Source organism: Prunus avium, chromosome 1, assembly GCF_965620075.1.
Source record: "Prunus avium chromosome 1, drPruAviu1.hap1.1, whole genome shotgun sequence".
NCBI lineage: Eukaryota > Viridiplantae > Streptophyta > Magnoliopsida > Rosales > Rosaceae > Prunus > Prunus avium.
The window spans coordinates 57,508,796-57,532,419 of record NC_142284.1 but is presented as its reverse complement, the minus strand read 5'-3'; the positions used below and the strand labels follow the sequence as shown (position 1 = coordinate 57,532,419).

At 35.6% G+C, this 23,624-nt stretch overlaps 2 protein-coding genes and 1 long non-coding RNA gene across 10 annotated transcripts; 1 reads left to right on the top strand and 2 right to left on the bottom strand.

Annotated features, from left to right (window-relative positions):
* Positions 1-2,265: 2,265 nt before the first annotated feature.
* On the bottom strand, positions 2,266-12,364 carry LOC110751893 (MADS-box protein AGL24-like). The gene is made up of 9 exons (XM_021952434.2): positions 12,257-12,364; positions 11,756-11,951; positions 6,104-6,182; positions 5,351-5,412; positions 5,166-5,265; positions 4,629-4,670; positions 4,446-4,487; positions 4,169-4,362; positions 2,266-2,555 (listed from the first exon to the last, which is right to left on the bottom strand). The coding sequence occupies exons 2-9, from the start codon at positions 11,944-11,946 to the stop codon at positions 2,546-2,548; spliced, it is 720 nt and encodes a 239-aa protein (XP_021808126.1). The 5' UTR covers positions 11,947-11,951; positions 12,257-12,364; the 3' UTR covers positions 2,266-2,545.
* A 435-nt stretch (positions 12,365-12,799) lies between these two features.
* On the bottom strand, positions 12,800-20,692 carry LOC110751892 (MADS-box protein AGL24). 8 transcript variants are annotated; one of them, XR_015832959.1, is made up of 11 exons: positions 20,539-20,692; positions 20,065-20,258; positions 19,127-19,246; positions 16,407-16,485; positions 14,854-14,915; positions 14,669-14,768; positions 14,370-14,411; positions 14,156-14,218; positions 13,877-14,061; positions 13,638-13,774; positions 12,800-13,131 (listed from the first exon to the last, which is right to left on the bottom strand). XR_015832959.1 is itself a non-coding variant. In XM_088247198.1 (10 exons), exons 2-10 carry the CDS (start codon positions 20,250-20,252, stop codon positions 13,053-13,055), a joined length of 918 nt encoding a protein of 305 aa, XP_088103324.1. In that variant the 5' UTR covers positions 20,253-20,258; positions 20,539-20,692; the 3' UTR covers positions 12,800-13,052. The 8 variants fall into 8 exon arrangements, 7 of the variants coding, with proteins under 7 accessions (XP_088103324.1, XP_088103325.1, XP_021808118.2 ...); XM_088247198.1 differs by lacking the exon at positions 13,638-13,774; XM_088247199.1 differs by lacking the exon at positions 13,638-13,774 and having other exon boundaries at positions 14,177-14,218.
* A 364-nt stretch (positions 20,693-21,056) lies between these two features.
* Positions 21,057-22,613, top strand: LOC110751902 (uncharacterized). The gene is made up of 3 exons (XR_002525924.2): positions 21,057-21,359; positions 21,538-22,101; positions 22,203-22,613. It is a non-coding gene; the product is annotated as an uncharacterized LOC110751902 (long non-coding RNA).
* The last annotated feature ends 1,011 nt before the right edge of the window (positions 22,614-23,624 follow it).

The window sequence follows — 23,624 nt, the reverse complement described above, 5'->3', positions numbered from 1 at the left end:
CATGGGGTTGTTGAATCGACCATCTCGAACTAATGGTTCATGCTCCAATGGATGTCCATTTGGTCCCATCGGCCTTTCATAAATTCTTGTCAATGAAGTGTTCATGGGATCCGGTTCAAACTCCTCTGTAGCTTCATAATCATACTCATCCTCCACAATCATGTTATGGAGGATGATGCAAGTCATCATAATGCTCCGCAGCACCTCCTCATCTAACATCCGAGCAGCGCCCCTAATAATAGCCCAACGAGCTTGCAAGATACCGAAACACCTTTCCACGTCTTTCCTATAACCTTCTTGAAAGGCAGCAAAGCTTTTTTCCTTCTGGGATTGAGGATTCGGAATTGTTTTCACGAATGTCGTCCACCTAGGATAAATTCCGTCGGCAAGGTAGTACGCACCAGAGTATACAGTGTTGTTGATTTGGTACGTGATCTGGGGGGAATGACCTCGCAATACATCGTTGAATACTGGGGATTGACCAAGCACATTGAGGTCATTCTGAGATCCGGCAACTCCGAAGAATGCATGCCAAACCCAAGTGTCGAATGAAGCTACGGCCTCCAGAATTATACTTTTTTGGCCCTTTCGATTCCCATAGTCTCTTTGCCAGGCAGTTGGGCAATTCTTCCACTGCCAGTGCATGCAATCGATACTTCCAATCATTCCTGGGAAACCTCGAGTATCAGCTTTTTTTAGAAGCCTTTATAGGTCCGCATGAGAAGGTCTGCGAAGGTACTCCCTCGTGTAGAGATTTTCTACGGCATCACAAAATCTCATCAAGCATTCTAGGATAGTTGATTTTCCCATCCTTGCAATCTCATCCACCTGTTCTGCAGATGCCCCATAAGCAAGCATTCGCAAAGCAGCTGTAAGTTTTTGCTCTGGGAGAAGACCCAAAACTCCACAAGCATCATACTTCTGAATGAAGTATGTGTCGTAATTACAAATATCATGCATGATTTTTTGGACAAATGTGGCTGCATTCTATATCTCTCTCGAAACTTAGAAACAGGATATAAGGAATTTGGGATAAAGTAATCTTCCATGAGATTCTTACCACGAGACTGCCTACGTCTATCCACATTCTGGGCACGACGACGGTGGTGTTGCCTTGATTCATTAAGCATAGCAAAGCCTACAAGCATTTCCTCCTCTTCATCGGCCTCCCGATCTTCCTCAGCACGTCTCCTCCGGATTTCTTCCTCTTCTCTCTCTTGCATCTCCAACACCCTCCTCAAGTTTGACATTGAGAGTAAAATATGTTTTGTAAAATCTGAGAATTGAAGGAATAGATAAGATGTGGTGTGAGATGTATGAGTTGATGGTGTAGTTTTATAGAGGGATTGAGAAGATAGAGATGACACGTGGCGCAATTTTAGAGGGTGAAAATCTTATATGAAATATGAGATTATAATTTTTTTTTTAAATATGAAAATCTTATCTGACATAGGACACGTGGCGCAATTTTAGAGGGTGAAAATCTTATCTGAAATCTGAGATTATAATTTTTTAAAAAAATATGAAAATCTTATCTGACATGGACATGTGGCAACCAAATATCTTATCCGAAAATTTTGTTCGAAAATGTTATCTGAAATTTGAGGTGATAATTTTATAATAAATAGTGACACGTGGCAACCGAAAATATTATCTTAAAAGCTTATCAAAATTAATGGTAAGTATAAAAAAATAGAAAATAAAGTACAATGAATAGTATTTGCCCGGGCAAGCCTTCCAAGGGTGGAACCAACTAAGGCAAGGCAGGCACTATTCACATGAATAGTACCAGCCCTTGCCTTGCCTTAGCCTTGCCTTAGCCTTGCCTTAGCCTACATGGGTGGAGATGTTCTAAAACATCTATTTGGGACCAACGAAATAGACGGACACGGTGCTTCAAGAAAAAACTATAATAACAACCACTTAATTGAGTGGTGAAATGGTTTGGGATTCAAGTGATTTTTTTTAGCAATGATCTTTGAGGGAATATCTAAAAACTAGATGGTCCAGATTATTGAAATACAATGCGTAATGGGGCCTACAAAGGTGTCTCTATTTGAGGGATCACTCAAGTAAAGCTCTTTGGTTGGAGAAAGTAATAGAAGTAGTAAGAAAGTGATGCAACACGTGTTTATACTTCCTGCGCACTGATATACAATGACATAAACTTGAGTAAGTGGCACAACAAATGAGGGATAACTACCTTCAAAACTTACCTTTTGAATTTTTTATTATAAAAATAATCAAGTAATATGTTAGGCTACATTGATGCAAAGTTCTAAATATAATACTTGAGTCAAAGAGAAATATGTTAGGCTGCATGTAATACATAGGTTTAGATACAACACAAAGTTACTCTCCCTTCAATATTTTTTAATCTTGTATCGAGTTAAAACACACAATTACTAATATCTTACAATACCTCGACTTTATTTAGCTATAAGAAGAGTAAACTTTCATCTTTCTCCACTTCTTAACCATGGAAATTAGGGTTAGCTATAAGGAGAGTAAACTTTCATCTTTCACCATGTCTTAACCATAGAAATTAGGGAAGCCTGAGATTTGGAGAAAATACAAAGTGATAAGCAAATTTATTAAAATGGTGAAGGATAATTAAACTACCATAAATGCAACTGCGCATCAAGATATGTTGGTGGTAGGGGTGAGCATCGGTTCGAAACCAATGGTTTTTTACCAATCCAATCCAATCCAATCTTCCATTGGATTACAAATTTTACAATCCAATCCAATGTGTTTGGATGTCAGGATCCAATCCAATCCAATCCAATGTACATTGGATTGGATTGGATTGGATGATCGGTTTGTATGAAAAAATAATTATGATAAAAAAAACTTCATAATCTTTCATAACATTTAATTCAAAATTCAATATGATGAAAGATATGACATTAATATATTAATTTTTAATATAAATTAATATAATATTATATTTAATGTGTTAATGTTTTAATTTTTTCGAAAGTAAGATTAATATATTAGTGAGAAACAAGATGAAATGTAAATATTATACAATATGAAAGTATATTAATGTGTATATTGGATTGGTTCGGTTTAGGTTGGATTTTCAATTCTTGATCCGCCATCCGATCCAATCCAATTGGATTTCTATTTTTCTAATCCAATCCAATCCATCAATGTTGTCAAAACCAATGAAAATTGGATTGGATTGGATTGAATTGGTCGGTTTTAGTGGATTGGTTTGGATCCTGCACAGCCCTAGTTGGTGGAGATGTTTTAAGTTGTATATTGCTATTTTAGTTTAGAGAGCGTGGAATACATTTTCTCCCATATGTTTTCAATAGCACTATATTGGGATCCCATAATTGAAGCTTTCTGTATTTTCAATAGAGAAATAGGGGCAAGTTAATTATTATTACTTTTATATAAAATGGTTTAAAATAGTTTTATTTGGACCTAATTGCAACGCAACAATGCTGACGTTAATTCAAATAAACCATCTATTATTTTCTATAAAAACATATTTTTTTTAAATGTGAAATTTTAGTGAAAGTCACTAACTTCTTTCAATTTAAATAAACACAAAAATGAAATAGCCCAAAGACACAAAAATGAAACTTCCAAATAAACTTGCCCTACAAACCCATAAAACATCTTCAATCGAAGCAGGCCCAAGACTTGGGAGGGCAAGTGGTAAAGAGGTGAAAACGGTTAGGCCCAAATGAGCACTTATAACATATTACTGCAAATATTGAAGCAGATAGGAAAAATAAAAAATCATAGTGCACCTGGCTTTGTACAATTTATCTGAAATTCATGTTGACTTTGTCGATGAGTTTGGTTTTTTTTTTTTTTACCTTCTAAAATCCAGTATTTTGGTTTGGTAGAGTTAAAAATGAAACCCATAATCAAGAAATAAATCTAAACAAACCAACGGGCCTTAGCCCATTGGAAAAGAGCATTAATTTGAACACCAGAAGTCTCAGATACGATCATAATTGTGTGTGTGAGAAATCCCTGATCATAATTAATTTTTTTGGGCCTTATCCCAGTGAAAAAAAGCATTGATTTGCACACCAGAAGTCTAGCTTGTACTCAAACTTAAAAAGCAAAGAGATATAAACAATAAACTATATATATATATAAATAGCAAATATCTGGCAAAGAAAAGCAAAAGTAGCTAGCTCACCCCAGTTTGAGAGCTAAGGTGACGTCGGAGCAGTCATCTTCAAGAGATAGACTGAGACCACTGCTGCAGCTGCTGATGGTTGCATTTGTGGCAGATTCAGATGACATGCCTTCTTCTTCTCCTCCACCTCCAATATTATTAATCAACCTCTCCGGCTCCATAAGCGCAGGTCCAATATTTCCTCTGGATAACATCTGCTATGCAAAAAAATACAAAGTAAAAAGAAAGAAAGAAAGAAGAAAGAAGAAATATGTACATGATTGTGGTAGTTGCTTACCCTCTGCCGTAGCTGGTTGTTGGCTTCTACCAGCTCAGCTTCCTGAAATTATAGTCAGTGAATAGAAGAGAAAACCAGAGCCAAACTTGGTTATTATTGCTGATGTTAGAGTCTTGATTATTATAAATAGTTGAAATTTCTTTTCATTTACAGAGTATATGTACAGTATATCAATCGTCTAACCTTTCTTTCAAGTGCCATAATCTCACTCATATTCAGTTCTTCCTGAAAAGGAATGGAATATTTGCGTTTACATCTCATAGCTTATTTGCATATATGTAACCAAAACTGCATACACCTATAGTTTTCAGAAAATAAACCAGCTATAATAGCAACTCAAACCTCAGTGACAACCCAGAATACACCTACGCTTTTCAATAAAAAGAACAATTATATACCCTGTTTGCACAAAGGAGTTTTTCAAACAAAGGACAATTGTGGGACATACTTTATATTGTTCCAACGGTTCATTATTTAGGTTTTCATTCAAGAATCATCGAGAGAAAAACAAAAACAATATCAGAGACCATTTCATTAAATGGTAAGGATTTGAGTGTTTGTTTGAGACCTTGTGTTGTTTATATATTGGAACACAAATTCAATGTCTTAAACCAATTAACTAACTTTCTCCAACGGTTTCGATCGATCATTAAACCACAATACAGAGTAATTAATGCCTTCCCACCATGCTTACTAGAAAAGAAATTAGCTAGGTCAGACCTCAGTTTCAATCGCACGGCCAAGGCTTGCGTCCACCAGTTGTTCTAACTTATGCAACTCATCAAAATTCAGCTCTTCAAGATCCTCTCCTTTCATCTGCCTGTTGCAAGCCAGTCCAATTTCAGCAGATACATCAAACGATATAATACCAGCTAAACAGCCAAATATATCTTACAAATTATTACCTCAGCTGGCGGCTCTTCGCCTCAAGTTCCTTGGTCAATCTGATGTGGTTTTCAATTTCTAGCTAAAATGAGAAATGGAACCATCATTTAGGTAATCTAATCTGTCTATCACATGAAAAGCTTATAAAAAATGGATTACAATTTTTTTAATTTTGAAAATGGAATCAAATTAATTACTTAAACATGCAAGAACATAAGCCTCAAATCAAATGCAACCAACAAAGTGGGAGTTTGTCACCGCCTAGAGGTTTGGGGCACCCTTTGTGGAGAGATTAAACAAGTTTCAAGGTTAGGATCTCAGCAACACTGAGAGAGACACACAACATGTGATGTAGGGCATACTTGTTAAATTTGCATTCCAAATATAGTAGTAAAATCGTGTACTACATTTATGAAAGAAAATCACTGATGTCAATGTGGTACTCTAGACAATAGTTTACCAGGTGCAGGAAACATATTCCACATCGTTCTCAAACTCCCTCAGAAAGCTTACGGATTTAATACCAGCCAATACAATTTGCAAGAATTTGAGATAAGGTCAAATTCTGGCCTTTTATTATGATCTTGAGACTTGTATATGACTGTTCTTTTCCTTTTTCACTTTTTCAAACCAAAAGGTTTTACAATCAGAACCTCAGATGATATGGAGACACATTTTGAAGCTCCAAAGTGCAGATCACAGAATTTGTTACAATTAATTGCAGAACAATTAAAGTGGGGAAATGGAAAAGGTAAACCATTGAACTCATTTACCTGAAGCTCAACAGACAGTTCGTCCGATTTTTCGACACTATTTGTGTGCGCTTTGTACCTTTCAACAACATCCTTTGTACTTCACAACACAAAAGGAATAAACAACCAATTGGCATGTTCACCAGTTTAAGTTAGTAGACATAGAAGATCAAATTAATACATGGGACAAAGCATACATGAGAAACAAAAAAAAAGGGAAAATAATTAACCCCTTGTGAAAAATTTATGGTTTGCAAACACAAAGACACACTTTTGTTTATTTTCTTTTGTATATACTATTGTACGGTATGCTTCCTTTTAGAAAACACTATTTCAGCTGACATTAGTTAGCCTAGTTGGTCAGGGCAGTGAGCTGAGCCCACCCACCTTGCACCCAAGTTCGAATCCCTCTCCCCGTAAATTAGATTAATTTAGAGTAATTTAGACTATCGCTTGTATTAAAATAAAATCACTATTTAAAGAAGAGCCCAATTTTAAAGAGTATTCAGGGCTTTAACAATCTGTAATATTTTCATACTAAAATTCTCTACCTTCTCTCACCGACAAGACTTCAATGCTAAGCCATAAAGCTTGGGATGACACCTTGCTTTTGATTGAATTCCTTAATATCTATTTTATAGAATTATTATATATAAGACCAAAGCAGCTGAGGTATTTTAGAACACAAGGCAAACCGACCTGAGACCATATCAAGTCAAATAATAATGAGTGGGCCTCAAAAATGTTAGTCACAGTTCCTCTCACATCAACTATGGGCCTCATTGCAATATGCTTTGAATCTTGTTAGTGGAAGCGGCTAAGGTTCTTAAGAATGTTGGTTCATGGGAAAGGAGGCTTGGGAATGGAAATTCAATTGCTTTCCCATATTTGGTAAGTCCAGGCATGAGAAATGGATGCCTTGCACATGGGAAAGTAGGGGGGAAAGTGATGCCCTCCTCTTAACTTGGGTTTTGTTTTCCCTCCTCATGGGAAAGTTTGGGGAAATGAGCCAACATTCAATACACAAATTTCATGACTATTTTTTCCCTATGAACAATTTATAATTACAATGTATCATTAAATGCATTCTTTTTTTATTTGATTTAATATGGATATAATTGGAAAAGTATACAAACTTTGTTTTCCATTCCTACTCAAAACAAACATGGGAAAGGAAACAAAGTGAAATCTCCCAGTTACTTTCCCAACATTACCAAACGTGGGAAAGGAATCTTTCATTCCCATTCCTTGGGAAATTACATGGGTATTGATTTCCCCTCAAATCCATTCCGTGAACCAAACGGGGCCTAAGAGTTTCAAAAATAAAAATACGAATAAAACTTAAATGGCAGACTCTAGCCCGTTAACATACTCTTGGAGATGTACTTGAGGCCAATGCTCCGACCCGATCCAATTGTACTACCAATAGGGGCCCATCGCTTGAAATGGCAGACTCTAGCATATATGTAATTTTTTTTTTTTTTTTAATTTTTAAAAATCGTTAATGGGTGAGAGGTTTTATTTTTATTTTAAATTTATATATGTTTTTTTTTTTTTTGAAGACCTTTCCTATTGAGAGGGACGATAATATACTAAACTCACACACACTACATGGATGCTAGGACTCGAACCCATAACCTATCTTGGGGGAGCAATTGCTCCTAACCACTACACTAGTGGGTCTTTTGCTATATATATTGTTTAGTTTAAAAGGAATGATTTATTTTAACAATATGCGTACCGAATTGCCCCTCTGCATGTAACAAAAATTAAGAATTGTCCTTAAATTACTTCAAATTGAAATTATATGAGCAAAAATAACCAAATTGAAACTATAAGGACCTCTGTGGTAAAAATGATAAACCACATGAACCAAAAGTTACTTTTAGCCTAAAACAGAACTATAATAATGGATGAGTTTCATGAACACATACATGAAGATTGAAACAATTTTGTATTATTGTTTAAACTTCACGTATGACTTTGGGATATAACGTTTTAGTACTAATAAATCTTTTAAAATTTAGTATAATAGAACCAAGTAGAGCAATACTTTTCCCAACTTTTAAATTACAATTAAGGTTGACACCCTATTTAAAATTTGAAAATTTGGACCAATATTGCTCTACTAGGGAACTTGGAAAAGTTCGAAAAATAATGTAAATGTAAAGAAAAATCTAAGGCTAAGTTGTAAATGGTTATTGTTTTGGTTGCATATACACTCGGGGCTCGTTTAGTACACCGTATTAGCTTTGGATATGAGTAAATAGTCTACGTCAGGTTTTTTTGTCAACTTGTATTATTTAATTACCTGATTATTTTATCCAGGTTGGACTTTTAATACTCTCCTTACCTGACCAACTAATACAACTCACACATCATGGTTTAGATAATACACGCTTAATTATACAATTAGGGAAAAAAAACACACGTTCACGTGAAAAATCCGGTGACGCCATTTTCATCTTCTTCTCCCTACGGTTCTTCTCCAAGGTTATTCTCTCTCTCTCTCTCTCTCTCTCTCATTAAATCTTTATGGAAATTAGATTATGAGTTTTTCCTTTATGACCTTTTTTTTCTTACTGTATTGGAACAAAATGAGGCTTTGTATCCAACACAATAATCAAATAATCATCATGCGGTTGTGTATACATGTTGCTGAGTTTTTCTTGCATTTTTTTTTTTTTATGTATTTCATCTTCTCCAGGTATCCAACTCAATCATCAAATTATCATCCCAAGTCAGCGATTAGAACAATACATGCGGCTACATTTTTCTTGCTATATATATATATATATATTTATACTTTTGGTGTTTTGTTGGTTTGTTTTCTAGTTATTTTCGTGTTGCTAATACTGGTTGTTGATTCTCTTCATGACTGCTTTTGTTGGGCTTCAATATATTCTTTTTATCTTTCTCTTAATTATATATATGCAAATTATATTGTCTATATTGTCTATATTTCTACTTAAATTATCAAAGAATTTTTTGTACAAATATAATCTAATCCGATATTATCCGGAACATGACCAAGCAAAATATAACTTAATTAGACTATTTATCCGGAATAGATTAATACTATCCGATAGAAATTAGTCAATACAGCCCGACGTACCAAACGAGTCATAACAGTGTAACCTGTACATATGCTCAAATGGAGACCTTAAAAAAAGAAGTGGACAAACTAGTAGTAGCTTTGCATATAACATGTCAATTAGGCCCAAAAACCTAGAAAAAAAAACTTTTAAATGAAAATTACAATTGAAACAAATTAGAAATTGCCTACTTGCACAAACAGTTAAAGGTCTCCTCTATGGGCGAAACTAGGAATTTTTCGAAAGGTGGGCTAGCTAAAATTTTTAGCTTAAAATCTAATGATATTTTTTAACTTACAATTTCTATATTTTTTTTTTCTAGAACATTAAATCATATAATCCTAGTTCATAGCCCTATTAACTAATTTCCAATAAGTTTAGCATAAAAAAATTTACAAATTAAATGCAACAAAAGGGTTAACACGATAACAATGGGAAAACCGTCAAGAAGACCACAAAACAGACTTTGGAAAAAATAATATTTCCATATTCTTAGAAATTGTGGGGAAATTGCCAAAAAGACCACAAAACGAGGGTCCCAACCACAAGTGAGAACGACAAGTTGATGGGCTATATAGGTTTAATTTTATTTTTCTTTAAACATGGGCTACAATAGGTTAAAAAAAATATCTTCAAAAAGCTACCTAGGCTGGCCTACTGCCCAGGATAGCCTTGTAGGTAGTTTCGCCCCTGGTTTCCCCCATTTTGTAATTTTTAACTGAGACCTCCCTTTGTATCAAAGCATTTTTTATTATCAAAACAGGCCATTAGTACGTGTTTGCCACTTATAGTTTTGCTTCCTTTGTCTTTTAATAATTTTCTTCTTAATTTGCATTTGCATTTTCAAATTGTAGTTCAAGATATGCGTGCCTCCTTTTATTCTCTTTCCTTAATTATACGTATGTTTAAGGCCCTGTTTCGTTCACGGAACGAATTTGAGGGAAAATCATTTACCATGTTATTTCCCAAGGGATGGGAAATGGAAGATACCTTTCCCATGTTTGGTAATGTTGGGAAAGTAACCAGGAGATATCACTTTATTTCATTTCCCATGTTTGTATTGAGTACGAATGGAAAACAAAGTTTGTATAAATTTTCAATTATACCCATATTAAATCAAATAAAAAAAGAATGCATTTAATGATATATTGTAATTCTAAATTGTTAATGGGAACAAAATGGTCATGAAAAATGTTTATTTAATATTGGCTCATTTTCCCAAACTTTCCCATGAGAAGGGAAAATAAAACCCAAGTTGGGGGGATGGCTTCACTTTCCCCCATACTTTCCCATGGGCCTGGACTTACCAAATCTCCTTTCCCATGAACCAAACAAGGCCTAATAGTAACGTAAGAGACAATCTTAAGGCAACCCAATATACTACTCCCTCTTCCCCTCCCTAACGAAAAGAACAAAAAAAAGTAAAGTAAGAACATCTAAATAACGGAATTCACTCTCTAACAAATAGATGTCTTTTAGATAATAACTTTTTTATAAATAAAAAACATCGTTAATTCCACACCATGGACAACTTAAAAGACCATCGACATATAGAGAGCATCTTTTTATGCAGTGTAGTTTGGGTTAAAGAAGACCACCTTAGTAGAGGTGATATTTCTAGTTTTTTATTTTTAAACATTTTTTAATACAAATTATCAGTGCTTACTTTGTGCAATTATATTTCGTAAACTGAAAGGAAGCATGACCATATTTAAATTCTTATTCCATAGTTAAAATTTCATTCTCACCCTCCTCCCTCTTTGTCCTTCCTCTCATGCATGCATTCATGGCAAAAACATGTTATGGCCATAGCTCCACCACCCACTGCCCTACTTGGGGAGAACTACTTGAGAGCATGGAATCATATTCCTGCTGAAAGTCTTCAAGGCTTCCATGATGAATTCCCAAAGTCATCATCATATCACTTTATTCCTAAGTAAGAAAACTACAAATCATATAATACTCTCTTTAACTATCTTTCATTTTATGTCTGCAGATAGAACTCACTATCGGCATTCTCGTGTCAGTGTATGATTTGATTGATGGTCTAACTTACCGTGTCTCTCGCAGGGGAACCATTTATTTTATCCATTTCCTAATAAAATAATATTTCTCAAACTGCGACACCTAATAAAATAATATTTCTCAAATTGGTACACCTAGCTAGACGTTGTCGGTCTTATGACCAAAAAAAAAAAAAAAAAAAAAGCTACACGTTGTCTTAATCAAAAGTATACTTTACTTTCCTGAAGTATACGTCGAACTATATCTAGCTCTCTCTCTCTCTCTCTCTCTCTCTCTATTCTTTTTAGAAGCTTTTGGATTCTCCTTTTTTTTTTTTCTTTGCATTCTAGCCCACAGTTCATTTCAAACCATGGAATTTCAGGAAAAAAATATTTCCATAAAGGCACCCTTCTCCTCCAAATATATTTTGACCCAAATGACTGAATCTTAGAATCTCTCTCTCACTCCTCTCTCACCCATACAGAGAGAAGACAGACAGACTTCAGAGAGATCATATTGGTTATTTTTTCAATGAAGGAAAAGTCAAAAGAATTATAAGGTATGTTGCTGGTACCTTGAGCTTGAATAATCAAAAAGCTTGCCAGTAGCAGAAAAGATGATAACTGCCACCTCAGATTCACACAGAACAGATAGCTCTTTAGCTTTCTTGAAGATCCCTCTCCTCCTCTTTGAGAAGGTCACCTGCCTTGCAGGCAAGTAGTCAATCTTCTTGATCTTGATCTTCTTCCTCATCATCTTCACCATCCCCCCTTCAAAAAAGTTCAAACCAACCACTTTTCACATATATTATGTTCATACACTCAAAAGCTACACAACATTTCCTGGGTTTCTTCTAAATTTTAAACATTTAATGCCCCTCAGATCTAAGTGAAAAAAACCCGTAAAAACCCACCAACCAAAATAGGTCACAAGTTCACAACAACATGCCTAGAGTACCAAAGCACAAAGAAGAAGAAGAAGAAGAAGAAGAAGAAGAGGAGAAAGAGGAAAAACCATTAATAAATTAATTAACTAATTAAAATTCTGGGTTTTCCTCTCTTTGTTTACTGTTTACCTTTTTGGGTTTTGGTGTTTCCAGAAAAACAAAGAGAATGAGAGAGAGAAATGGCTGCTTCTCCTGCTGGCTGACTGTTCAACGAAGGAAGGGATTAAAATGAATTTCAAACTGAATTTTTCCCTTTTATGGACAAACAATTACATACCTTTTTCTATTATTCTCTGTTTTTTGTTTTTTTTTACTTCCGGTATCTTTTGGGAAAACTAGGTAGGAAACCTGAGCAAATCAACGGTGACAGATGCACTTGAAGTTGATAAATGCGATCTCCACCGTTGATTTTGTATCGTGACAGTAGAAAGTGTGGCATCTAATTTACTTTTGTGAATGGTTCTGTCCATATCTAAATTTAGTTTGTTTAAAAAAAATTGTAGGTTTACTTCTTTTTGTTTTTGTTGGAGTGGATTTAATTCTTAGTACTTGTCGGGCTGCAAAAGAAAAAAAGAAGGGAATTTTATTTTTATGTGGAGGAGGATGGCCTTTGAAACAGGTCATGCGCTGTCGTGTCAGCGTCCTTTGCTCAGGCGAGTCGCGACACTTGGCTTTGTCTTTACTCCTCTTTTTTGTATGAATTTAATCCACGCAGACAATGCGATTATACATGGGTTTTTCATTTATGCGAAAACAAAGTTAACAGAATCGGGTCAGCCCTATCTTCAATAAACTAAGCCCTGGCCCTACTCAAAGGGCCAAGCCTATATACCCTTATCAAATTTGCATCCACGCAATGTGCAATTAATAACATTGCGTAGCCCAAAGACACTTGTACGCACATGCAGTTTGCCAGATTCTAAGCTCAAAGCCCGAATATGCAGTTTGCCAGATTTACCTTTGTATGCACATCTCTCCAATTCTTCTTCGATTGCTTCCGCCATCTGTTTTACATCATGTCCTTTTTGTGGTTAATGAGATGTCTTTTCCCCCAATGTTCAGGGCTAAATAAAAAACAAAATTGAACTCATTAAATTGGACAATTATTTCATATACAAGCTCGAGAATGGGGCTCCAATCTACGACCCGCCCACCAAATGAGACCTTAGAATCCTTTAGTAAGGTTGGCCTATGCCGCAACATTGATAACCCAAGCAAATACAAAGTCAACAAGAGTCTCCAAAGCAGGCGCAATATGTTAGGTTGCATAAAATACATAGGTTTAGATACAACACAAAGTTACTTTCCCCTCAATATTTTTCAATCTTGTATCGAGTTAAGACACACCCACAATCACAGATATCTTACAATACCTCGATTTTCTTTATTTATCTTACACACAATCACAACCCTCCACTTCTTAACCAAGGAAATTATAAAAGCCTGAAATTCAGACAAAATAAAAGGTGATAAGCAAATTTGTTAAAAAGGTGAAGAGTAATTGAAATACCATGAATGCAACTGCCCATCAACATCAACATTTGTTGGTGAAGATATTTTTAACTTGTATACGACTTTATGCAGGTTATGTTGTTTTAGTCTAGAGAGACTGGAATACATTTCCTCCCTGTATGTTTTCAATAGCCCCTTTTGTGTTGATTTTCAATAACAAAAAAAATAATAATAAATGTAAAATTTCGATGAACATATAAATATCAAAATATAGCAAAGCAAAAGTAGCCAGCTCACCCCAGTTTGAGAGATAAAGTGACGTCGTCGGAGTCATCTTCAAGAGAGAGACAGGGAGCACTGTTGCAGGTGGTGGAGGTAGCAGATTCAGATGACATGCCTTCTTCTTCTCCTCCGCCTCCAATATTATTATTCAACCTCTCCGGCTCCATAAGCGCAGGTCCAATATTTCTTCTGGATAACATCTGCTATGCAAAAAACATACAAAATTAAGAAAAGAATCACCCATTTTTTTCATTTAAAAACAAACAGAAAGGAGAATCCTGAAGAAATATGTACATGATTGTGGTAGTTGCTTACCCTCTGCCTTAGCTGTTTGTTGGCTTCTACAAGCTCAGATCTCTGAAATTTTAGTCGGTGCATGGAAGAAAAAAACCAGAGCCAAACTTGGTTATGATTATTGATGTTAATTTATATATTTTAAAAAAATCCTGATTATTGTAAATAGTTGAAATTTGTTTTTCATTTACAGAGTACGTATTAATCGTCTAACCTTTCTTTCAAGTGCCATAATCTCACTCATAATCAGTTCGTCCTGAAAGAACATTTGCAACGGTTTCGATCATTAAACCATTTAACTAACTTTCTACAAGGATTTCGATCATTAAGGGCTTGTTTACGAGTGATTCTGGATAGGTCAATAATCACTTTTATGGAGAAGCACATGGAAGATGTTTTTTCCCAGAAGTGATTCTGGCTCATCCAGAATCACTCCAAAATGAGCCCTAAACCACAATACAGAGTGATGCCTTCGCACCATGCTTACTATAAAAGAAATTAGCTAGGGCAGACCTTAGTTTCAATCACACGGCCAAGGCTTGCATCCACCAGTTGTTCTAACTTCTGCAACTCATCAAAATTCAGCTCTTCAAGATCCTCTCCTTTCATCTGCCTGTTGCAAGCCAGTCCAATTTCAGCAGATACATCAAACGATATAATACCAGCTAAACAGCCAAATATATCTTACAAATTATTACCTCAGCTGGCGGCTCTTCTCCTCTAGCTCCTCGCTCAATCTGATGTGGTTTTCATTCTCTGGCTAAAATGAGAAATGGAACCGTCATTTAGGTAATCTAATCTGTCTCTGTTACATGAAAAGCTTATAAACATCAGCCCCGAAAAGGAAACAATGAAACAACTTAAACATTCGATTTCTTTATTTTGAAAATGGAATCAAATGAATTACTTAAACATACAAGAATATGGATTTACAATTTGTCCTAGTCATTAATACCTTAGAAAAACTTAGAGATCTAATTAATAGCAACAAACCCAACTTGCAGAGCAATTCAAAATTAGATTAAGGGAAATGGAAAAAGAACTTGTACTGATTAAGATGGCACGATAAAATCAGAATGTCCTCGATAAGCCACTCGAGTCATAGCATAATATATTGTTTGGGCAAAACTTCAACATATTTTTACTACCTAACCAACCGCTACTTGAGCACCAAAACACAATCTCTAGCCGGAAAGAAACTTATTTCTTAGGGCTAACGACATTTTACTCCATCGAGGTTTAGCTGGCGGCTCTTCTCCTCAAGCTCCTTGGTCAATCTGATGTGGTTCTCAATTTCTAGCTAAAATGAGAAATGGAACCATCATTTAGGTAATCTAATCTGTCTGTCACATGAAAAGCTTATAAAAAATGGATTACAATTTTTTTATTTTGAAAATGGAATCAAATTAATTACTTAAACATACAAGAACATAAGCCTCAAATGCAACCAACAAAGTGAGAGTTTGTCACCAATAATTAAAAATTAAAAGAATTTACTATCTTCCATGTGTATGATTAAAAATTAAAAAAACACTTGGAAAACAACTAACAGTAAAAGTAAAAAATAAAAATCTGATTGACTGATAGTTGATAAGTCCCACTAGAAATGGACTTATCAAATCCACCTACATATATTTATCCCAAGAGGCCCACCTGCTGCATGCATATATACATATGTCTTAGGGTCTGTTTGGGAGTGTTTATGGAAGGGCTAAAAGCGTGTTTTTCTTGAAAGCACTTTTTTTAATGAAAATTTCAAAATCTTTATAATAGCAGCACTTTTGCTAGAAGCGCTTATGAACGGAAGTACATCTTAAAGAAGCAGTCTCAAACAAGCCCTAATGTAATTAAAAAAATAGTTTTTTTTGTCTTATGTTCAAACAATCAGAACCTTCATATGCTATAGAAATACATTTTGAAGGTCCAAAGTGCAGTTCACAGAATAAGTTACAATTAATTGCATAACAATTTAAAGGGGGGAAAAGGGGGGAAATGGAAGGACACTACTTTCCTCCGTACCAATAAGGAGGAACTCTTGCTTTCTATTGTGACTCAATCACAAAGTGATATGTGTCCTCTCCTTTTTAATTAAAAGTGAAAAAAAAAAAAAAAAAAAAACAGTTTTGACAATTAAAAAGGAGAGGACACTTGTCACTTTGTAGTTGAGCCACAATAGAAGGTAAAAGGAGTTCCTCCTTAAGAAGGGAAGTATTGTCCGAAATGGAAAAGGTAAACCATTGAACTCATTTACCTGCAACTCAACAGACGGTTCGTCAGATTTTTCAGCACCATTTATGTGCGCTTTATACCTTTCAATAACATCCTTGGTACTTCACAACACAAAAGGAAAACACAATCAATTGGCATGTTCACTAGTGTAAGTTAGTAGACATAGAAGATCAAATTAATACATGTGACAAAGCAAACATGAGAAACAAAAAAATGGAAAATAATTAACCCCTTATGAAAAATTCTGGTTTGCAAACACAAAGACACACTTGTGTCTGTTTTCTTTTGTATTGTATGGTATGCTTCCTTTTAAGAAGCACTATTTCAATAATCTGTAATTTTTTAATACTAAAATTCTCTACATTCGCTCACTGAGAGCAAATATAATGAATGCCTTGCCTATTTCACTAGAAGTTATTACAAAAAATTACGTCAACAGTGACAGTGAAAAACAGAGGAACTAATTTACCCAAGGAAAAAATAATATGACCCCCATCATCAACCAAGATTTCATTCCATCATCACAAGTAAGATATTTAAGATTTTGAAATCAAATTAACACGTTTATTTTGAGATGTGGTCGTGTTGCAAGTAAATTCAGCCAAAAGGCCCAAAACTGATGCACAATGAGAACGTACGTTAAGCTACTTGCTGGCTGGCTGCATGGTTTGGTTACGCAAATCAAAACGTCAAGTAAAATTCCTCTCACATCAACTCGATCTGGACCTCATTGAATATGCTTTGAATCTTGTTATCTTTGGTTCGCCTCCTTTTTAGTCAGTGGATGGCTGAATCTATGTAGGCCGTATATGCCAAACGTATTGAAAAATATCCAGGGTCAAATGCATTTGCACCCTTGTGATATGACGCCAGTAATACTAGAGATAATGTGTTCTAAAAACTAACAAAAATAACCGTATGATTACAAACTGTTACACCATTCAAGCTAATCACAATTCTTCGTCTACTTGAATGCAAATTTGAAGCCACTTGCGCTATTCTCATCTCTCCTTATAGCAACTAAGTTAGAGTTAGTAAATAAGTTAGGGTTAGACAGATAAAAGGAATTACTAGCATAATAATTCGTAACTTTCTGATATGTATCAAGTCCAACTTTGGCTACACAAGACTCATTCTAATGGACATGTTAGGAGAAAACCGATACTTCGAGAAGGCTAACCACTCATTCTTAAAACCAAACATTCTTAGGATCCAAGTGTGTCAAGTGGAGGAGGAAAAGTCGTATGTTTATGGTTCTTAGGCCTATAAGTAGTTGTTTAGTAAACTATTATGCGGTTTGTCAACCGAACCTTGACAAAAGTAAACGTTGTGCGCTCTTGTAAGACTTGTGAGCCCTGAATGATTCAAGGCAAGAATGTGTAAGATCAGTGAGCAATCCCTCATCGCTCAAGGAGGGCCTAGGCCTAAAGCGGCCAATATCTTGCTAGTGAAGCAAGGTCATGACAGAATGATATCAGAGCTGAACCCTGACTGAAAGTGTACCAATGAGGACGTTGAACCCCAAGAGGGGTGGATTGTAAGACTTGTGATCCATGAAGGATACAAGGCAAGAAGGGAAAGATCAGTGAGCAATCTCACATTCCTCGGGGATGGAAAATTGAAGTGCCATATATGTGTGGGCACTTGACTTCCTAGCAAGATGTCTTTTGGGCAAAATAGCATAAGTTTGAGTACATTAACAAAAACGTGATTGCCCAAACCCAAAGCGGACGATATCTTACTAGTGAAGCTGGGTCATGACAACTCTCTAGTGGTTTTAGAGAAACACGCCCTTAAACAAACCCTACAACCTAAGTTTACATCCCGGACTATTTAGACGGATGCAATGGAAGTGGTGAAACCTACTGAAATGGGAAGAGGAATGATAAACTTAGTGGAAGTGGCTAAGGACGCTTAGCACGTTAATATATACAATTCGATGTAAGTAAGAAAAGACAACATATGCTATATCTTGTGTTAAGATGTCCTCGCATATCAAGCCCTTAGAGTTTCAAACACACAAATACAAATATAACATCTTGGAATTTAACTATATAACGAATCATATTTGTTTTAGCATCATAGTTTTTTCGATGACTTTCGGCACATTATATATTTCGAAAACTTAGTATAATAGAACCAAGTAGAGCAATACTTTTCCAAAACTTTTTAATATTGCTCTACTTGGAAACTTGGAAAAGTTTGAAAAATAATTTAAAGTAAAATCTAAGGCTAAAGAACAACACTTTTATTCTTCTTTAGTTTTAATTGTATGTTGATTTCAGTAAAATCGTTTTTATAGTTTTTGTTTTTGCTTCAAAAAATAGAAAATAAAAAAAGTAAACAAACTAGTAGCTTCTCGAAACCAAGAAAATTAACTTTGAAATGAAATTTTCAATGGAATTTGATTAGAAATTTCATAATGACAAATGATTAGACCTCCACTTGTATATAAAAAGAGGCCATTAGTACGCGTGTTTTGTTTTCCTTGTCATTTAATTTTGTTCTTAATTTGCATTTTCAGAATGTACTTCGAGAAAAGTAAAATATGACAACATTAGAGGTGGTATTTCTAGTTTTTTTTGTTTTTTGTTTTTAAAAAAAAAACATAAATGATCAGCCCATCCTCCCTTTTTTAACTTCCTCTCATCTCACGCATGCACATATAATTATTTTTGTTGACTGAAAGCAAAGCAAGACGATATTTAAATTCTTATTCCATAGTTAACATTTCATACTCACCCTCCTCCCTCTTTTTCCTTCCTCAAATGCATGCATTCATGGCAAAAACATGTAATGGTCATAGCTCCACCACCCATTGCCCTACTTGAGAACATGGATATGCATATTCCTGCTGAAAGTCTTCAAGGCTTTATTATGAATTCCTAGTAAGAAAACTACAAATCATATAATTCAACGTTTGTGACCACATTTAGGTGAGGAGATAGAAAGGACGCCTTTTCAAACACAACACCCCCCCTCTATCTTAAGTTTGAAGGATTATATAATATTTATTAAAGAATATTATATATCATTTTATATGGTCAAACTATGAATCTAGTATAAAGTTCGTCGTTTGTGGGAATCGATAATCTAACATATTGTGTCTAACATTCTTATTTGAGTGTACGATTGAATTGATATTCTAACATATTGTGTCTCTCACGAGGAAACCATTAGTTTTAACTCCTTGGACGTGGACAAAGATATTCTTCATTATATAAGCCTCACCCAATATTTTATATATGATGAGATTGAAGCAGCAAGGATGAAAACATGGAAAACTAATAAAATAATGTTTTCATAGAAGTTGTCTTAATCAAAAGTATACTTTACTTTCCTTAAGTATATATAAGGTAGGTAGTAATCGTCGAACTAGTTCCTTTGAAATACAGTACAACTATCTAGCTCCCTCTCTCTCTCTCTCTCTCTCCTTTTTAGAAGCTTTCGGATTCTGCATTGTTTTTTTCTTTACATGGATTTTCAACCAAAAAACAAACCATGGAATTTCAGGAAAGAACCAGTATTTCCATAAAGGCACTCTTCTCCTCCACCCTTCTCTCCCTCTCTCACTTACACAGAGAGAAGTCTAGTCAGAGTACAGAGACATCAAGATTCATGATCATACCTAACTGGTTATTTTTTCAAGGAAGGAAAAGTCAAAGAAGTGTTGCTGGTACCTTGAGCTTGAATAATCAAAAAGCTTGCCAGTAGCAGAAAAGATGATAACTGCCACCTCAGATTCACACAGAACAGATAACTCTGCAGCTTTCTTGAAGATCCCTCTCCTCCTCTTTGAGAAGGTCACTTGCCTTGCAGGCAAGTTGTCAATCTTCTTGATCTTGATCTTCTCCCTCATCATTTTCATCGTCCCCTTCAAAAAAATTCAAACCAACCACTTTTCACATATATTATGTTCATACACTCAAAAACTACAAATGATTTTCTGGGTTTCTTGTAAATTTTAAAGATTTAATGGCCCCCAGATCTAAGTGAATAAAACCCAGAAAAACCCACCAACCAAAATAGGTAACAAGTTCACAACAACATGCCTAGAGAGTACCAGAGCACAAAGAAGAAGAAGAGAAAGAGGGAAAACCATTAATTAATCAACTAATTAAATTCTGGGTTTCCTCTCTTTGTTTAATGTTTACCTTTGTCGGGTTTCAGGGTCTGAAGCCTAAGAGAATGAGAGAGAGGGAGAGTTGGCTGCTGCTGCTGCTGGCTAGCTGTTCGAGAAAGGGAAGATTTCAAAGGCAATTTTCCATTTTATGGAAAGAAAAAAAATCTATTTTTCGATTAATTTGATCTCCACCGTTGATTTTGTAACGTGACAGTAGAAAATGTGGCATCTTACTTTTGTGAATGGTTTTGTCCATATCTAAGTTTAATATCTTTATAAAAAATAAATAAATAAAATTTGTGCTTTTATGTGGAGGAGGATGGTCCTTGATACTGGTGATGCGCTGTCGTCTCACTTGATTGAACTCACCATGCGACACTTCTTCGGTTGCTCCCACAGTCCACGTCGGGTTCAATTCTCACGTGCCTATTTTATCATTTTTGGTCTATGTGGTTTATCATTTTTACCATTAAAATTTCTGTGTTTTCAATTTAATTATTTTTACCTTTGTGATTTTCAATTTAAGCAATTCAAGTTCAATCAGGTTACTTGTTGAGGGGCATTTAAATCTAAGAACAAGAAAGATTTTTTCTTTTCTAAAAAGAAGAAAAATATAAGGGGAAGAGAAGCCATCAGCCAAACCCACCCTCACCAGCCCACCCGCCAACCACCACACACACCCCAATCTCCCCAACCCAGTAAACTCCACCACCTAGATCTTGATGAACTTGGCTGCTATTCGAAGGTCTCGGAGCCGCCAGGGAAGTTGGAGACTGCTATTTGGCACTGGACTTCTTCTATTTCGTTGTCGTTCTGATCCTGCTCTTCAATTTGTTGGTGGGGCTGTGATGGGTTCGTCTCTTTTTCTTTGATTACGTTATGAAGCTTCTGACTTTTTGACATGAGAGAAAACTGAGGGCACTTCAATCGGTGCCTTTCGTATTCATTTGCCATTTATTTGTTGTTTTGTATTCATCCAGTTTTGTTGGCTTGGTTACATGATTATAACATCTCTTTTCAATCTATTCAGTGCAAAAGAGCTTTTTGATGTATGGGATGGGAGACATGTGATTTGTACAAACATGAGACTCGGGCGAGAAAAAGCCATGGATATATGACCCATATGGATTGTTTTGCTATTGTTGTTGTGATATTCTCTGAGGAACAAACAATTCATCAAAGAGGTTTTTTTTTTGGGTCAACCAAGAGAAAGAAAGAGTACTGAAAGAGAAACGAGAGATTGGAATCCATAAAAAGAAAAACGAGATGGGAGAGAGATGGCGATGATGGAGTTGTATCGAGTTAAGGAGATGGCGTAGAGTGTGGTGGTTGACGTGTGGGCTGGTTGTGTGGCTGACGGCTTCTCTTCCCCTATCTTTTGCCTTTTTTTTTTTCTTTTCTCTTTCTTGTTTTTGGACTTAAATGCCCTTCAACAAGTAACAGCAGTTAACCTAATTTGATAGAAATTGGAGAGTGGACTTGGATTGCTTAAATTGAAAACCACAGGGGCAAAAATGATCAAGTTGAAACCACAAGGACCTTAGTGGTAAAAATGATAAACCACAGGAACCAAAAGTGACGTTTTGCCTTATATGTACACTTCCTGTCCCCTCCTTATCCTTTTGACATCTGTCATCTCTCCTTAACTAAATGCTAACTCTATTAATCTATCCTTCATCTTCTTATGTGATGTAGAACTGATGGCCAGAGCGATCGAGGAAGAGCAAGAACGTTGCACGCATAAAGGCAAAGCTGGAAAAATGCAAATTTGGGTCTCGAGTTCGAAACTGAGCCCATGATTCGTCGTTTCAAAGAGAACGACGTCACGAGTAAAACTCATCGCTTTTCCATGACGTATGGTACATTTGCGGGAGGTTTTACAAGTTTTGCAATAGAACAAGTTGTATGTTAACTTGAAAAAGTGCACTTTCCTCACCAATAAGTTGCTTTTTCTAGGTTATGTTGTTAGTGCATATGGCATTTATGTGGATGAAGACAAGGTACGAGCTATCCAGGACTGGCCTACCTTGAAAACAGTTAACGACGTGTGAAGTTTTCATGGCCTTGTAATGTTTTATAGGAGATTTGTCAGAAATTTCAGCATTATTACTGCACCTATCACTAAATGTCTGAAGCATGGAAACTTTAATTGGGGAGAGGAGCAAGAGCAGAGCTTTACCCAAATTAAAGAAAAGCTGAGCACCGCCCCATTCTAGCCCTTCCGAACTTTGAGAAGTTATTCAAGGTTGAATGTGATGTGAGTGTAGGTGTGGGAGCTGTTTTCTACTAAGAGAATATATTGGTTGCATTTTTTTACTTAAGAAAAACTTAGTGAAGCACGCTAAAAATGGAGCACTTATGATTGAGGGTTTATTTTTATGTTGTGGTTCGATCTTTGAAGCAGTGGGAGCATTATTTAGTGCAACGAAAATTTGTGCTTTACATTGACCACCAAGCCCTGAAATTTATTAATAACCAGAAAACTGTCAATAAGATGCATGTCATGTTTGCCACTTTTCTACTGAAATTTCTATTTGTAATTAAGCATAAGTCTTGAATTCTTAATCGTGTAGTAGCTGCATTGAGTGAGCGAGCAACCTTGCTCGTTTCTTTGGCTCAAGAAATTATGGGTTTTGAATTTCTTGAAGGACTTTATAAGGCTGACGAAGATTTTCAATAAATTTGGGCTAAGTGTGTTCGCAAACAGTCGATGGAAAATTATCATATTAATGAGAGATTTTTATTTCAAGGCAACCGTTTGTGCATCCTATTTCCTCTTTAAGGGAGAAACTTATTCGAGAATTGCATGGGGGTGGACTGAGTGGCCACTTAGGTCGACAAAATACCATTGCCAACATGGAGGAGCAATAGGCTTTGTTTTTTATACAAACGATATTCTACTTTATTCTAATCTAAACTACTTGGAGGGCGATTCGAACTCGGATGCAGAGTGGGAAGCACATCCACTCTAGCCAATTTCTCGATAGACTCGGTATAAGTGACTTCCTCTACCAGATGCTTGAAACTATGTCATCCGCTCCTAATAAATATGTAATTAATTGTGAATCCCTTTCATGAGTGTGCAAACTGTGCTTGAGGGTAATTTTGTCCAATGAT

Bases quoted from the DNA above. Each gene is read 5' to 3' on its own strand.
- LOC110751893 (XM_021952434.2), bottom strand. From the start codon at position 11,946: ATGGTGAAGATGATGAGGAAGAAGATCAAGATCAAGAAGATTGACTAC. The intron at 4,488-4,628 runs GTTAGACGATTG...CTATAATTTCAG, and splicing joins TTATGGCACTTGAAAGAAAG to GAAGCTGAGCTGGTAGAAGC. The intron at 4,363-4,445 runs GTAAGCAACTAC...TTTGCATAGCAG, and splicing joins ACAACCAGCTACGGCAGAGG to ATGTTATCCAGAGGAAATAT.
- LOC110751892 (XM_088247198.1), bottom strand. From the start codon at position 20,252: ATGAAAATGATGAGGGAGAAGATCAAGATCAAGAAGATTGACAACTTG. The intron at 16,486-19,126 runs GTGAGTATGAAA...TGTGTTGTGAAG, and splicing joins AAGGAAAAAGAGGGAGGAGG to TACCAAGGATGTTATTGAAA. The intron at 14,062-14,155 runs GTACATATTTCT...TTTGCATAGCAG, and splicing joins TAAGCAACTACCACAATCAT to ATGTTATCCAGAAGAAATAT.